General features: G+C 38.4%; 3 protein-coding genes across 5 annotated transcripts; 1 reads left to right on the top strand and 2 right to left on the bottom strand.

The window, feature by feature from the left end:
- The first annotated feature begins 160 nt into the window (after positions 1-160).
- Positions 161-1,185, top strand: LOC133860087 (light-regulated protein 1, chloroplastic). Its single transcript, XM_062295738.1, has 3 exons — positions 161-391; positions 735-893; positions 979-1,185. Exons 1-3 carry the CDS (start codon positions 213-215, stop codon positions 1,052-1,054), a joined length of 414 nt encoding a protein of 137 aa, XP_062151722.1. The 5' UTR covers positions 161-212; the 3' UTR covers positions 1,055-1,185.
- Positions 1,186-3,168: 1,983 nt separating this feature from the next.
- LOC133860086 (protein PXR1) lies at positions 3,169-3,883 on the bottom strand. Its single transcript, XM_062295737.1, has one exon. The coding sequence runs from the start codon at positions 3,840-3,842 to the stop codon at positions 3,276-3,278; it is 567 nt and encodes a 188-aa protein (XP_062151721.1). The 5' UTR covers positions 3,843-3,883; the 3' UTR covers positions 3,169-3,275.
- Positions 3,884-6,015: 2,132 nt separating this feature from the next.
- Positions 6,016-11,874, bottom strand: LOC133860085 (aspartokinase 2, chloroplastic). Of its 3 annotated transcripts, none has more exons than XM_062295734.1 (13): positions 11,656-11,874; positions 10,922-11,477; positions 10,672-10,795; positions 9,313-9,467; positions 8,966-9,115; positions 8,759-8,854; positions 8,311-8,427; positions 7,498-7,617; positions 7,327-7,419; positions 7,121-7,243; positions 6,769-6,885; positions 6,421-6,483; positions 6,016-6,310 (listed from the first exon to the last, which is right to left on the bottom strand). In XM_062295734.1, the coding sequence occupies exons 2-13, from the start codon at positions 11,324-11,326 to the stop codon at positions 6,221-6,223; spliced, it is 1,653 nt and encodes a 550-aa protein (XP_062151718.1). In that variant the 5' UTR covers positions 11,327-11,477; positions 11,656-11,874; the 3' UTR covers positions 6,016-6,220. The 3 variants fall into 3 exon arrangements, with proteins under 3 accessions (XP_062151718.1, XP_062151717.1, XP_062151720.1); XM_062295733.1 differs by having other exon boundaries at positions 10,922-11,465; XM_062295736.1 differs by having other exon boundaries at positions 7,127-7,243; positions 10,922-11,465.
- Between the last annotated feature and the right edge of the window lie 616 nt (positions 11,875-12,490).

Here is a 12,490-nt window from a genome sequence, read left to right as displayed (position 1 = left end):
AGAGATCCACAAATATCTCCAACATGATGTAAACAAGCTAAAGCTTATCCATATCTTAGATGGTCCCAAAAAGAACCAATTGAAGTAACCTTATCCGAAATCCAAAATATCTTGGACTGTGGTGGCCAATATATCCTTTATATGTAGAACGCAGTCCCTTGTGATGATCAAGTTCAAGCGAATCAAGCCCATATTACATCACACCCCTCAAAATGCAGGCAGCTCTAGGCATTGCTCCGGCTCTTCTCCCTTTGACACCCTCCAAGAAGTTCACCCCACTGACCAGTTTTCCTCCCAAGTTAACCGCCTCACTTGCTGCCCGCTTTACCCCAATCAAAGCAACTCCCGAGTCCTCTGACACTGCTACAGTTGATTACAATTCCACAACCTCGTAAGTTCTTATCAAATAGAGATTCTCAGCAATTTTTCTGCTTGAATTGATAGCAATTTGGACAGCTCTTATAAGACCCACCTATCCAAGGAAGTCTCGGATAGTGCGCCCACCTGTTTGGACAGTTGCTAGCAATTCGAGTAGCAAATTGCTAGAGATCTAGATCCGTTCTTATCACCTTTCATCTAGTGTTTTCAATCTATTACATTTAATCTTTTGCAAGCAAAATGTGCGGATTCAGTAGTGTAGTTTCCAGCTTAATACTTGAAAGTTCTTGAACTCAGTTTATGTCAGTGTCACAACATGTAGACATGATTATATCAACTCCTTTCCTTTTCTTCAGTGTATTTCCTGCAGAAGCCTGCGAGACTATAGGTGGAGAAGCCTGCGTGGCAGACATATATCCTGAAGTAAGGATCCAACCAGAGGCCAGAAACAGCACACAAAAAATTGCTTCTGAGAAAGTTGAGAGAGAATATCTCGAGTACAATGATGCAAAGACGTAATATTTCAAGACCAAATGTAGGATTCATGTCAACTGCATGCAATGGCTTGACTTATGTACTAACTATATCTATGTTTTGCAGGGTTTTCCAAGGCGAGGCTTGTGATGATCTTGGAGGAGCATTCTGCGACCCTGAGTATCAGGAGGGGGTCTACTAGAGGAAAGCTTTGTTTAGAAATATAGGGACCTTTTCAACTTGTAGAGTTGAATATATATGCTTCTACGTAGGCTGTGTAACTGAATAAATTTCTCAACAATATACTTGTACTCAAAGCTGTGTTACTCTACAGACTCTTCGTCCCAACAATTGCAAAGGCAAAATATGATCAAATCCTCATCAACCGGAGAATGACAAGTAAGAAAACAAGACTCATGCGAGGTGTCTAGGGATGAATTAAGTGAAAGGAAACTTTGGCAGCAGATGATCACCTATTGTTGCATGTGCCTTAAAGAAGAATCTAAACTGATGAAAAAGGTGAAACAAGAGAGGAATTCAACACGTTGTAATGGGACTTAACTCTCATGGCTATCTTTATAATCATCTAATTTATGTGGGTTATTCATCTTCTCAATATGAGACTGTGGTGATACGGTAACAACCTCCTTTCCTATGACAAAGTAGCTTGGAACAATGATGTTAAATTGTTAATACAACATAAATTTTCCAGTAATTGATGATTGGCTTTCAAATGCTCAAAATAAAATTCACGACAAACAAAATTTTCAGAGCAAGATTTCTTACACCAGTTGGTGGTGTATGTGCAGCAAAAACATGATATGACAAGTTGAATTCAACATGTTATATAACATTATAAAACCTATGGGATGTTGTTCTTCTCCAGGTATAAGCTGATTGGCAAGCTGGTTTAATTCAAGGGACAATTGAAACACATATTTTTTGTGTTGTGTTGTGCATCCCAATTCTAACGGGTCGAGTTCCAGTTTGGACCTAAGCCAAAATCATTTCGAAATATTTGAAGAAGGTTGGGTTCCTTATTAGGAACCTGTATCCACGAGGGGCTCAGCTTCAGACCTTTCTTTAGTTGCTTTGTAGCTTCAAGCATTTCAAGATGAGTAATGTTAGGAATCATCTTTTTATCCTCTCAAAAATTGAGACGAGAAATGAAGTAGTTCAAGTTCATGCCCATATCATTAAATTCAAACATGATCCGACTCTCATGGTTTGCAATTCCTTGATTAATAGTTACCGCAAAACAAGTCGCTTAGATTTAGCTTGTCAACTCTTTAAGGAATGCCTGAAAAAGAGATTCTGTCACTTTGAATGCATTGATAACAGGGTTCTCAAGAGATAGGTTGAATGAAGACGCAATAAAGCACTTTATGGACAGGCAACATTTTGGCTTCAAGCCTTCAGATTTTACTTTTGCAGCAGTTCGATGTGCGGTTATTGGGTTAGACGCCATAGCACTTGGGCAGCAAGTTCATGCTTTTGTACGTAGTGAAGACCAAAAACGTTTGGAATGTGTTTGTGGGGAATGTTTTGCTTGATTTCTACTTTAAGCATGGATGTGTGCTTGAAGCAAGGAAACTCTTTGATGAGATGCCAAAGTTGGATGGTGTTTCATACAATGTAATCATCACCTATTACATTGTCTCTCTGGGTCTCTCTGGGTCTTTTCCGGGAATTACAGTTGACTAGATTTGGTCGGAGGTAATTCCCTTTTGCAACCTTGTTGAGCATAGCAGCCAGTACTTTGGAGCACTTGGAAATGGGTCGACAAATTCAGTCCCAGACTGTTTTGTTAACAGCAAATTCAGAAGTTCCGGTTGGAAATTCTTTGGTTGACAAGTATTCCAAATGTGACATACTTGAGGAAGCCAAAGAAGATATTTGCAAAATTTAGCCCACAAAAGCACAGTTCCATGGACTGACATGGTCTCAGGTTATGTTCAGAAGGGACTACGTGAAGAAGCCTAAAACAATGAGATGCATAGAACCAATGTAAGTGCTGCCCAGGACACATTACCTTGAGCTCCCGATTCAAGTCAAAAAGGATTTTTTATTTCTCGACAACATTTGACAGCATGTCTTCTTCTTTCCTAAATTCATTTCTTACAGTGGATTTTTCCCCATATTGGCTTCTAATTATGAATTGAATATTCAATACTATTTGTTCTAAAGATTGAGCCTTTCATCTCCATATTAGCATATAATATTTGGTCGAGTGAATTTCTCTTGCTTTTCTTTGTTTCTTTGCCGATCACAAGAGAAGAGCTTGAAAGATATCGATAATAAAAACAACTCAGATAATCAGATGCGAAGCAAATGCGAGATTTATAAACAAAATCATAATTACCGCATTTATAACCGTCAATTAAAAGCACAAAAAATAATGAAGAAAAAAAAAAGTGACTCTACTAGTTCTTCTTCTTGTTCTTGTTGAACATCTCGTCGGGAACAACCTTGAGGAGCTTCTTCTGCTTGGACTGAGCGATCTTCTTCAATGTCTTGGGATTGGTGATCTTCTGGAGCTTGGTCCCGGACCTCAGAATGTTCTCCTTCTTCTTCTTCTCCCTCTCCTCCCTCTTCTTCCTCTTCTCCACCTTGTTCTGCCTAATCGCCTCCTTCAGCTCCGTCATCCTCTCCTTGTACGCCTTCTTTATCTCCTTCTGCTTGTCCCTCTCCTCGAAGCTCGTGCCCTTCAGGCTCACCTTAGCTGCCGACGCTCTCTGCTTCCTCGCCTGCTTCCATTTCCGGCCAGAGACCCTCCCCGATATCACCCCGGTATAGCTCGGCTTGTCCGGGTTCTCCGCCGACGCAACCGCCCATCTCTTCGCCGCAGGTGGACACGTATCCGCCTCCTCTTCGACCTCCATGGGGGCCGTGGCTTCATTGATCTGATTCTGGGATTCCTCTCGCTTCCGCTTGTAGGTCTTGCCGCCGAAGCCCTCGTCGAGGCACCGGAAATCGATTGTGCACGCCATGACTACGTTTTAGGGTTTTCGTTTGCTGAATGAGGCGGTGGGAAGGCTTTTCTATTTATATTGCTTGGGCAAAACGGGCCGGTGAGATTGGACCGGGTGAGGTCAGGTCCATGGCCCGTGGTGCACACATTTACAATTTTATGGTAGTTTAACACATACATAAATGCTTTTCAAGAAAAAATTCCTATTTGAAAAAAATAGCGCTTTAAACTATAAAATCATCCATTTTCAAAAATACAACATCTTGCTTGCTACGCGAAAACATAAATTTTTTACATTTTCAAACGGTCATTTTCTTAAACAGTTGTAAACAAGACACTTTTTTACAATTTTGTTTAAAATTGATCAAATCATGAGGCAAAATGCACTCTTATTAAACATCTTTTGATTCTTTATTTATGTATTTTAATGTCTATTTAAGCCATGTTTGTTGCAAGCAAATAACGAAAAATAACATTTTTCTTAAAAAAAATATTTACTTTTTCATGTAAAAAAGGAGTTACAGAGGAAAGATGTGTAAGAAGAGAAAGCATTCGAATATGGAATTGAGATCAAGTGTAATTGCTCACTCGAAATGCTTGCACCCTAAGCTAGCAATTGTGAGAGGTTCCAGAGCTATTCGGATAGCCCAAAATTTGCTCAAACATATACTTTTCAGAAGGATTCATCTCATAATTGCGTGGCCCCGAAGACTAGCGGCTTTACGGCGGAGGAAGTAAGATGAAGACAAGTGCGTTGGGTTTCAAATTAGAGTTGAAACACATGGTGGACACATGGATTAATCGGGGAAACTATGGGATAAAGATCTTCTACAATTATTTGCTTAAATTTGAGAGAATTCAAGTAGGTGATTGTGAGAGACTAATTATGAAACCCACCTGACTGAATAAATAGTTGAACAGCCTAATTTTTATTTAGTCAAAGTAAGTTTCATAAGTAATCTCTCACAATCATTTGTCCGAATTCTCTCAAATTCAAACAAATAATTGTAAAAAATTCTAATAGAAAATTATGGCTGTGGGAGAATCTTGTGAGGCCTTGGGAGCTAGAGTGCATTAAAGAAAAGAACATGCTAGAAGACTAAAGCGCGCAAAATAGGGCATACATGACAGTATCAACGTAGACTTTAATTGTGTTTAGGTGAAAGAATCAAAGAGAGGGTTGATGTGGCGGTAAAGTGCTAAATGATGTGGCGTGATCTGGTGGAGATCCGGAAATAGAACTGGAGAGGAGCCGGTTGATGGCTGGGATCTCTTTAAAGATATCCAAGCCATCAACTTAAGCTACGTTAGCAAGAAAAATAAAATAAAAAATCCAACCTCCTCTTCTTCCTCCTACTCTCCAAATTCTCCGAATTTTCCTCCAATGTCAGGACCTCCATAAATCAACTCCGTCGTTGTCGGACTTTGGCTCCTTCTGTATCTTCTTCCAGGCGGAGGGATTTTTGGGGTTCTTGAGGAACGCGGAAAAGCGCGAGGTGGAAGACTCGCGGGAGTGGGTTTGGGCCGCAATGTGAGGTTGTATATTTGCTTCGTTTTCCTCTTCGTGGTGTTCTTCTCAGTTTTCTCGTTGATTCTATGGAGTGCAAGCAAGGGTTACAAGGCTAAGGTCCAGAAGGTAATGCCGACATCTTATGTATTTGGGAGGCCATGGAGATGGGATCCGGAAGAAACAAGTCCTCTCCAGCTCTAATGAGATATTCCGGATTCATCTCTTGAGCCCCTGAAACAGTTAAATCTTTTCTTTTAGGCCATTCTCTTATATTGCACGACAGTTGCATATCAGATTAGATGTAATTTTTAAGGCTCTCTCATATATGAAGAATTAAACCAAGGGTTGGAGCTTGTTTCTTCCTGATCTAACCCATTAGAGGAGACCTCTGTGATTTCACTCGAACATGATGAAGATGGTAGAGGAAGAAGAACGAGGCTGGGTTTAGGAGAATTTGGAGAGTAGGAGGAAGAAGAAGAGACCGACTTTTACTTGGTTTTTGGTTTTTTTTCTTCTTCTTCTTCTTCTTGTTGCTGACATGGCTTAAGTTGATGGCTGCGATCTCTTTAAAGAGATCGCAGCCATCAACCGGCTTCTCTCCAGTTCTATTAGAACTGGAGAGGATCCGGATCCATCTGGTGGAAGGAGAGTGTTTGACTTGGCATCAATTTTGAGATGAACAAAACAAAAAACACAAATGTAAACAATAAAAGAAACTAGAGCAGTACACCATGATTAGCTATAAGAGCTTGTTGCACGACAAAATTATCCCCCTAACTTTTAGTTGGACAAGAAAAGGGGCGCTAACTTCCCCAAGCTTGGGAAAAGTAAATATAGAGTTACAGTGAGAAGATCACAACTAGTGGTAAAATGGCCATCAATTTGGTTTAGAGAAGATCACTTTCAAAGAAGGCTGAGTGGAGCGCCCTCACACATTGCTCTGCTTCATTGTCATTCACAACCAACGAAATATTAACCTGGTGGCCAGTGGAAAAACTAATCAGTGAGAGACATACAGAGAAAATCAAATTTTTGTTATTTTGCAGCAAACAGCAATTTAATCGGAAAAGAGTTGTGTAGGAGAGACCTTAGATGCACCCTGTGAGATCATCTGAACATTGACTTTATTTGTTCGAAGAACACGAAATGCCTGCCATAATTTACACCCAGTAACTGAATGTCAATATTAAACTCATTCAAATTATGTCCTAAAACTTCTTGTAAGAATTCAGCAGAAAAATTTAAAATATATATATGAGAAAAACTCTCCAAGAGATGATGAATATTCACCACAAGTAAGAAAAGATAAGGTAATCCAGACAATGTCGTACAAAACTAGAAGAAAAACAAAAACAAAATTTGCAATCATCTTAACAAGTTTCAAGGACAATTGAAGGGATATTCTCCAAGTAAATGAACAAAACATATACAGCACCTTCTCTAGTATCAGTGATGATTTCTGAACATTTCCTATAAGAGAAATTATTGATCTGTGCTGAAGAAGGTTTACAACAGCAATCTTCTCGAGTTCTTCAACAACATGGTCAAGTTCCTACTCAAAAAATAATGGTATGAGATAAATTAAATAAATAAATAAGCGGTTGCAAAACATACGCAAACCACTCTGCACAATAATTTAGATTGATCAGCACGTTATAGTGGATTGACTCCAAGCATGCAAACAGCAATTTACAAGGAAACCATTAACCGTTGGAACCAAACGCAAGTACAAATACAAATTGTGAATTAATACAAAAAATTCCAACACACGGAATGAGATATCATACGCTTGCCTGCTGAATTAGTTCTCTGCTCCAAAGCTTTGACGGATCCAGTGTCAAGGAAATACTGACTTCACTGGTGGCCACAACATCCACCGATATGCCCAAGTCTTCAAATGTTGAAAATACCTGCGAGGACAAATACCATGCAAAATTAAATGAGATTTTGCGTCACCACGAGGGAAAAGAGCACCAATCATCAGATTTCTAACCTTTGCAAGGAAGCCATATTGACCAAGCATTCTAGTGCTAGCAATATCCAACATAGTTATATTCCTTTTCAAAACAATGCTAGTTAGTACTGCCTGAAAGTGGAGAAAGGAAAGATTAATGCCGGTTGGAGTCTTCCATACGACCTTTAATAACAGTCAATTGCTACCAACCTTACTCATGTCTCTTGTCCTGGTTATGAGAGTACCTGGAGCTTTAGGGTTGTAAGAGTTTTTAACCCTAACAGGAATATCACCTTCTCTAGCTGGTCTCATGGACTGCGGATGCAGGACCTATGAAGTAAAAAAAATAAATTAAAAAAAACTCATAAACAATCATGCATGCTTATCTTTGCCATATTGTTTCTGCTTTTGTAAAATTTTGCTCCAAGCATCTTTTGGATGTCCAAGGAACACTTTACTACTTCACGACACTACCTGAATGAATGCACTCAACTTGTCTGTTACTAACAACCTAGCTACAGAACATATAGTGCACATTTGATAAGACGGAGCATTAGGGTAACAAATTTAGGATGTTGAATGAATCTCAAGAGAATGTAGCTAAGAAAATAAAACTTTTCATATCTCATATAAGTTTGCAAGGCCACAATATCCAATTCCACTCATTGAAACAAGCTCAGAACCATGACGTTACAGCAGGTCAAACTCAGGGAGCCAACTCTTGTTTTCTCATGATTTGACTCTTGTCAGGCTAGAGACAAACAATTGCCATCTTTAGATTAAGTTTGCATAAATAATGTTAGAGGGAAACCAGAAATGAAGCAATTTCATGAAAATGTCGAAGACTTAACCCTATTCAGATTCCCCTGTTAGGACCTTGCTTTGGCAGGACCAACATTGACTAATGGTGCCTTAAAATCAGCTTGTTAAAGATTTCAACCCAAATGCAGCAATTTGAAAAAAGACATATTTTCAGTAGCTTTCACAGCTTAAGTTGGCAAGAAGCTACGAGATAATGATTACCTGAGCACCAAAATATGCAAGTTCAGCAGCCTCATCAAATGTCAAATATGGAACAGGTTCTGCCCGTGGATATATATTAGGATCACATGTTAAAACACCATCAACATCCTTCCACACCTGTAAAGGATTCAAATAAATTTGTTTATATTGAAGAAAATATGGAAATTAAGCAAAAACACATCCAAGAATCCCATTCAAATTTAACATAAAAGTTTTCAAATGCTACTGTTTTACACATGCATTTGTTTTTAGTACCATCTGTATACCCATGTCTTCGACTATGTGTACATAGGAGTAGGTTTTTTTTTACAAGGCAAGAAATGAACCTTATACCTTTCCCAATTCCACCCCGCCCCATCCCTTAAACATCTGAAGCTGGGTCCTGGGGGTCATCACTCATGCATATGCATATCTAGTGACAAATCTCAAGATGTAAACCTTAACTGACCTGTATCTCTCGCAATCCTAGTGCTTTACCAATGGTTGTGGCTGTTAAATCACTACCACCCCTACCCAATGTAGTAACTGCACATGACCTCCAGCCCTACAATTAGGACAACAAAATTTGTTACCACTATTGTCAATCCTTACAGGAAACCAACTTTCAAGTTCTTCCAATAAGAAAATCTAATAAGCATCTAGCCAGTAAAAATACCTTTCCAAGGAAGCCAGTAACAATTGGTATTGCAGGCTCGTAAACCCAATCACCATTCAACTTCTTTGCAACAGCTGGATAAGTTGCTTCCAAAATATCCGCATTCGTAAAGTCATCTGTGGTTATAAAACCAATCTCAAAGGCATCATACTGCAAGAGAAAGCATGGGGGGGCGGGGGGTTATAAACAGCACTTATCAAGAATGGTTTTAAGCAATGTAATTGAAAGCACAAATCCAAGTCTAACCATTTTCTTCAAAGGACTATTAGGTTCATATACCAGTCAATTAAGAATAATAACTGACTAATCGCATTAAAGAATAGATAAGTAATCAGGAAACAACATACTTGGCGAGCTTTTACACCAATTTTATTCAAATATGCTGCAAAGATCCTAGTGGACATGCACTCCCCAAATGAAACTAGGTAGTCTTTTGTCCTTAGAGTCAGCTCTTTCATCATAGCAATTCCCTTGAGAAGCTGCTCCAATTCTTCTAGGTGTGCTGCAAATATTTTTTTTGACCAACACCAAGTCAGCCATAGAGACAAGAATAAATGATAATCATCTGAATCCAACAAATAAAGAGAGGATAAAGATGGTACACGTACTAACCTATTCAATGGCAATAAGATAAAGAGATGCTTAGAGCAATTATGACATAAGGACATCTATTGTGTAAAATATGATGAAACTCAATAATATCAAGAGTTTCTAGAAATTGATAACAATTCGCACTGTCAGAGACTCCAATTGTTAATTAAAAGGCCACCCATCTGTATCAGTGGATGTAGCAGTCACAATACTGGTTTTTCCATTCTTGACTTTGGTTGAAATATCTAGCATGGCCAGAACTCTATGCGACCCTTGTTCAAGTTTCGCAGACATAGATGATTTCTTTTCGCAAAACAATATCCCATCAATTATTGGAGAGAACCATTCATTAGAAATTTTAATGTACTGAAATAAACGCCTAAACTAAAAGATACTCAATGAATTGATACTACATGTGATCATCTGATAACTTTCTAAAAACATAACATTAATACATAAATAACACCAAACAAACCCAACTAAGACAAGTTGACATTTCTTAAGGTTTCCACGCGAACGGGAATCTCAACTTGATCAGAAAGTAGACAAGTTCAACTAATTGATTAAAATAAACCAAGCTTAAGCTGCTCACTAGAAACAAACAAGCACATAAATTGTGCATCAAGAGTTTATAATGCCCACTTTTGATGCAAAGGATAAAGGTCTATAGTACTTCATACACATATGGGGTTCAATATCAAGGTACCATAATGCATAATGGAGCTCCCAAGTATGAGGACCCTATATTTATGCGTTTGAAACTGCCTTTAATAAAAATGCAAAGCTATATTTATGCATTTGCCTCAGCTTAATTTCTTTTTTCTTTCTTTTTCTTTCTAATTGAAGTGGCTTAGAACCAAAAATTAGATACTTAAGAAACTGACGCCAGCAGAATTGTAACATCCTTATATATTTTAAATATACTTCCCTTCAAGATGCCAATCCTAAAGAGGACAGAACTGCAGTGTACTGCCAACCCGAAGAGTTATAAGAAATACTTCACAGCTATATGACTAGTATCATTACACGTACTCTGATTTAGATATTACAATACAAACCCAAACTACTAGTTCTGACCAATAACAACCGATCCTACATGCAAGAAAGGAACTCACTTGCTACAGTAGACTTGTCTATTCCAAGCTCTTCCACAGTCTCGAGATGCAGTGCTTTTACAAAGCTCAACTCCTCAATACTCGATATGTTAGTAACACCACAGCCGACAGCCGTTTCTCCAGCCTAACACAGAATACAAACCAATTCAATTACATTACATTCTTCTTTCTTTTATAGTTTACCAAAATACATAAGAACAAATTATATGCATACCAATAAAAGCTTGATAACAACAAATTATATGCATACCAACAAAAGCTTGTTCGTCGTCTTTCCCATTGCCGATAAAACAATCACCGGTCTCTCATTCGGGAAGCCGAGAATGAGCTCAGCTACCTCTCTCATTCTCTCAGCGTTGGCCACCGACGAGCCACCGAACTTCATGACACACGTCAATTGATTCCCTGCTTCGCCGAAACCTTGATTCTCCGTTTCCTTCCTTTCAAGGACATCCACACTCCCTACCTCGCAACTCACTTTCAAAACTCTGCTTCTACAACAACTCTTCACACTCGTATGCGATAGTCCGGATGCCGAAGCAGCAAAAGTAGAAAAACGAAGCCGCTTTGTGCATAGAGGCCGGAAATATGAAGATCTCCTCGATGAAACGGGGCACAAAGTCTTAACTCCAGCAAATTGCAATCCGGCCTCCATGCTTAATTAGCTAACGGATCTACCAAGCTATTTCGACGAATTGATGCAAAATTCAATTGCCTATTGCAAAATTTTCTCAAAGATCTGAACCGAGAATAAGATGTTCGCCAAAATTTGCTTCAAAATTCAACCGTTCGATCTGCACATTCCACTATTCAATCAAATCATTCAAAAACAACACAGAAAAAATAACGACAAAATTACACAAAAGTAACGTGTGTTTGTACGAATTTACATTTCGCTTCCATTATAAGTAAAAGAACTGCAATAGAAAGAGAAATGCAACCAAAACTTAAGAGGAAAAAATGGAGAAAGAGATCCGGAGGTACCTTGACAGCGAGCTACGAAGCGGTTCCAAAAGCAGAATTTTTCGAAGAACAAAGAATGGGTAAGCACTCAGGTTCCTTCGGAGCTTTAGAGTCCAAAGCTCCGAAGGAATGCAAGGAAAATGCGACTCAAACTCAATACCCGGCGGCGCCTCTCTCTTCCTGTACATAAAAGGACCGTTTGAATCCCACACAAAAACGTATTGTGTCAATTTTGCTCAGAAACCCTCCTGCGGTTTCTGTTAAAACTGACGGCCGAGATTCAATCCTGCGCTTCGTGTCAATTACCCCTTCGGGAAAGCTATTGTCACAGCCGGTTGCGCACAATTGCCTACTGACCAATGCTAGTAAAAAATAAATGTATTTACATGTTCAACACACTAATACAAATTTCCAAATTAAAGTTTAAATTTTACAATAATTCCATTTTCCACACGCAATTTTTTTATTTTTTATTTTAAAAAAAGTGAAACTAAATGTAAAATAATATACATCAAACATAGTAAGGTTTTCTTCAATGGAACACATAAAAACAAAAATATTAATTAGGTCATATTCATCCATTGAGACTCTAGTTTTAAACCAAAAAATAAATACACATTTTTTGTGTTGTATAAGTAGATATGGCGCTATTTAGATTGATAGAGAATAATATAATCAATAAAAATGGTTATGCAACACAAAATATTATTAATACGAGAGGAGTATATACTTATAAATATAGACAAGACTTTTTTTCTTTTTTTTTTTCTATGAATAGACAAGACTTGCGTTTGACAATTTGTGTCCCGTGTCATAACCAATAATGACTAGTACAAGATGAGTTTGACAATTCTGC

This window comes from Alnus glutinosa, chromosome 2 (genome assembly GCF_958979055.1).
Source record: "Alnus glutinosa chromosome 2, dhAlnGlut1.1, whole genome shotgun sequence".
Lineage (NCBI taxonomy): Eukaryota > Viridiplantae > Streptophyta > Magnoliopsida > Fagales > Betulaceae > Alnus > Alnus glutinosa.
The sequence above is the reverse complement of the archived record's forward strand: the minus strand, read 5'-3'. Positions and strand labels throughout refer to the sequence as shown.

Excerpts from the sequence above, each read along its gene's own strand:
- LOC133860085 (XM_062295734.1), bottom strand. The coding sequence starts at position 11,326 with ATGGAGGCCGGATTGCAATTTGCTGGAGTTAAGACTTTGTGCCCCGTT. Across the intron at positions 6,886-7,120 it reads AACTAATTCAGCAGGCAAGC|GAACTTGACCATGTTGTTGA; the intron begins GTATGATATCTC and ends TTTTTTGAGTAG. Across the intron at positions 6,311-6,420 it reads TCTCACAGGGTGCATCTAAG|GTTAATATTTCGTTGGTTGT; the intron begins GTCTCTCCTACA and ends ACTGGCCACCAG.
- LOC133860086 (XM_062295737.1), bottom strand. The coding sequence starts at position 3,842 with ATGGCGTGCACAATCGATTTCCGGTGCCTCGACGAGGGCTTCGGCGGC.
- LOC133860087 (XM_062295738.1), top strand. The coding sequence starts at position 213 with ATGCAGGCAGCTCTAGGCATTGCTCCGGCTCTTCTCCCTTTGACACCC. Across the intron at positions 392-734 it reads GATTACAATTCCACAACCTC|TGTATTTCCTGCAGAAGCCT; the intron begins GTAAGTTCTTAT and ends CCTTTTCTTCAG. Across the intron at positions 894-978 it reads GAGTACAATGATGCAAAGAC|GGTTTTCCAAGGCGAGGCTT; the intron begins GTAATATTTCAA and ends TATGTTTTGCAG.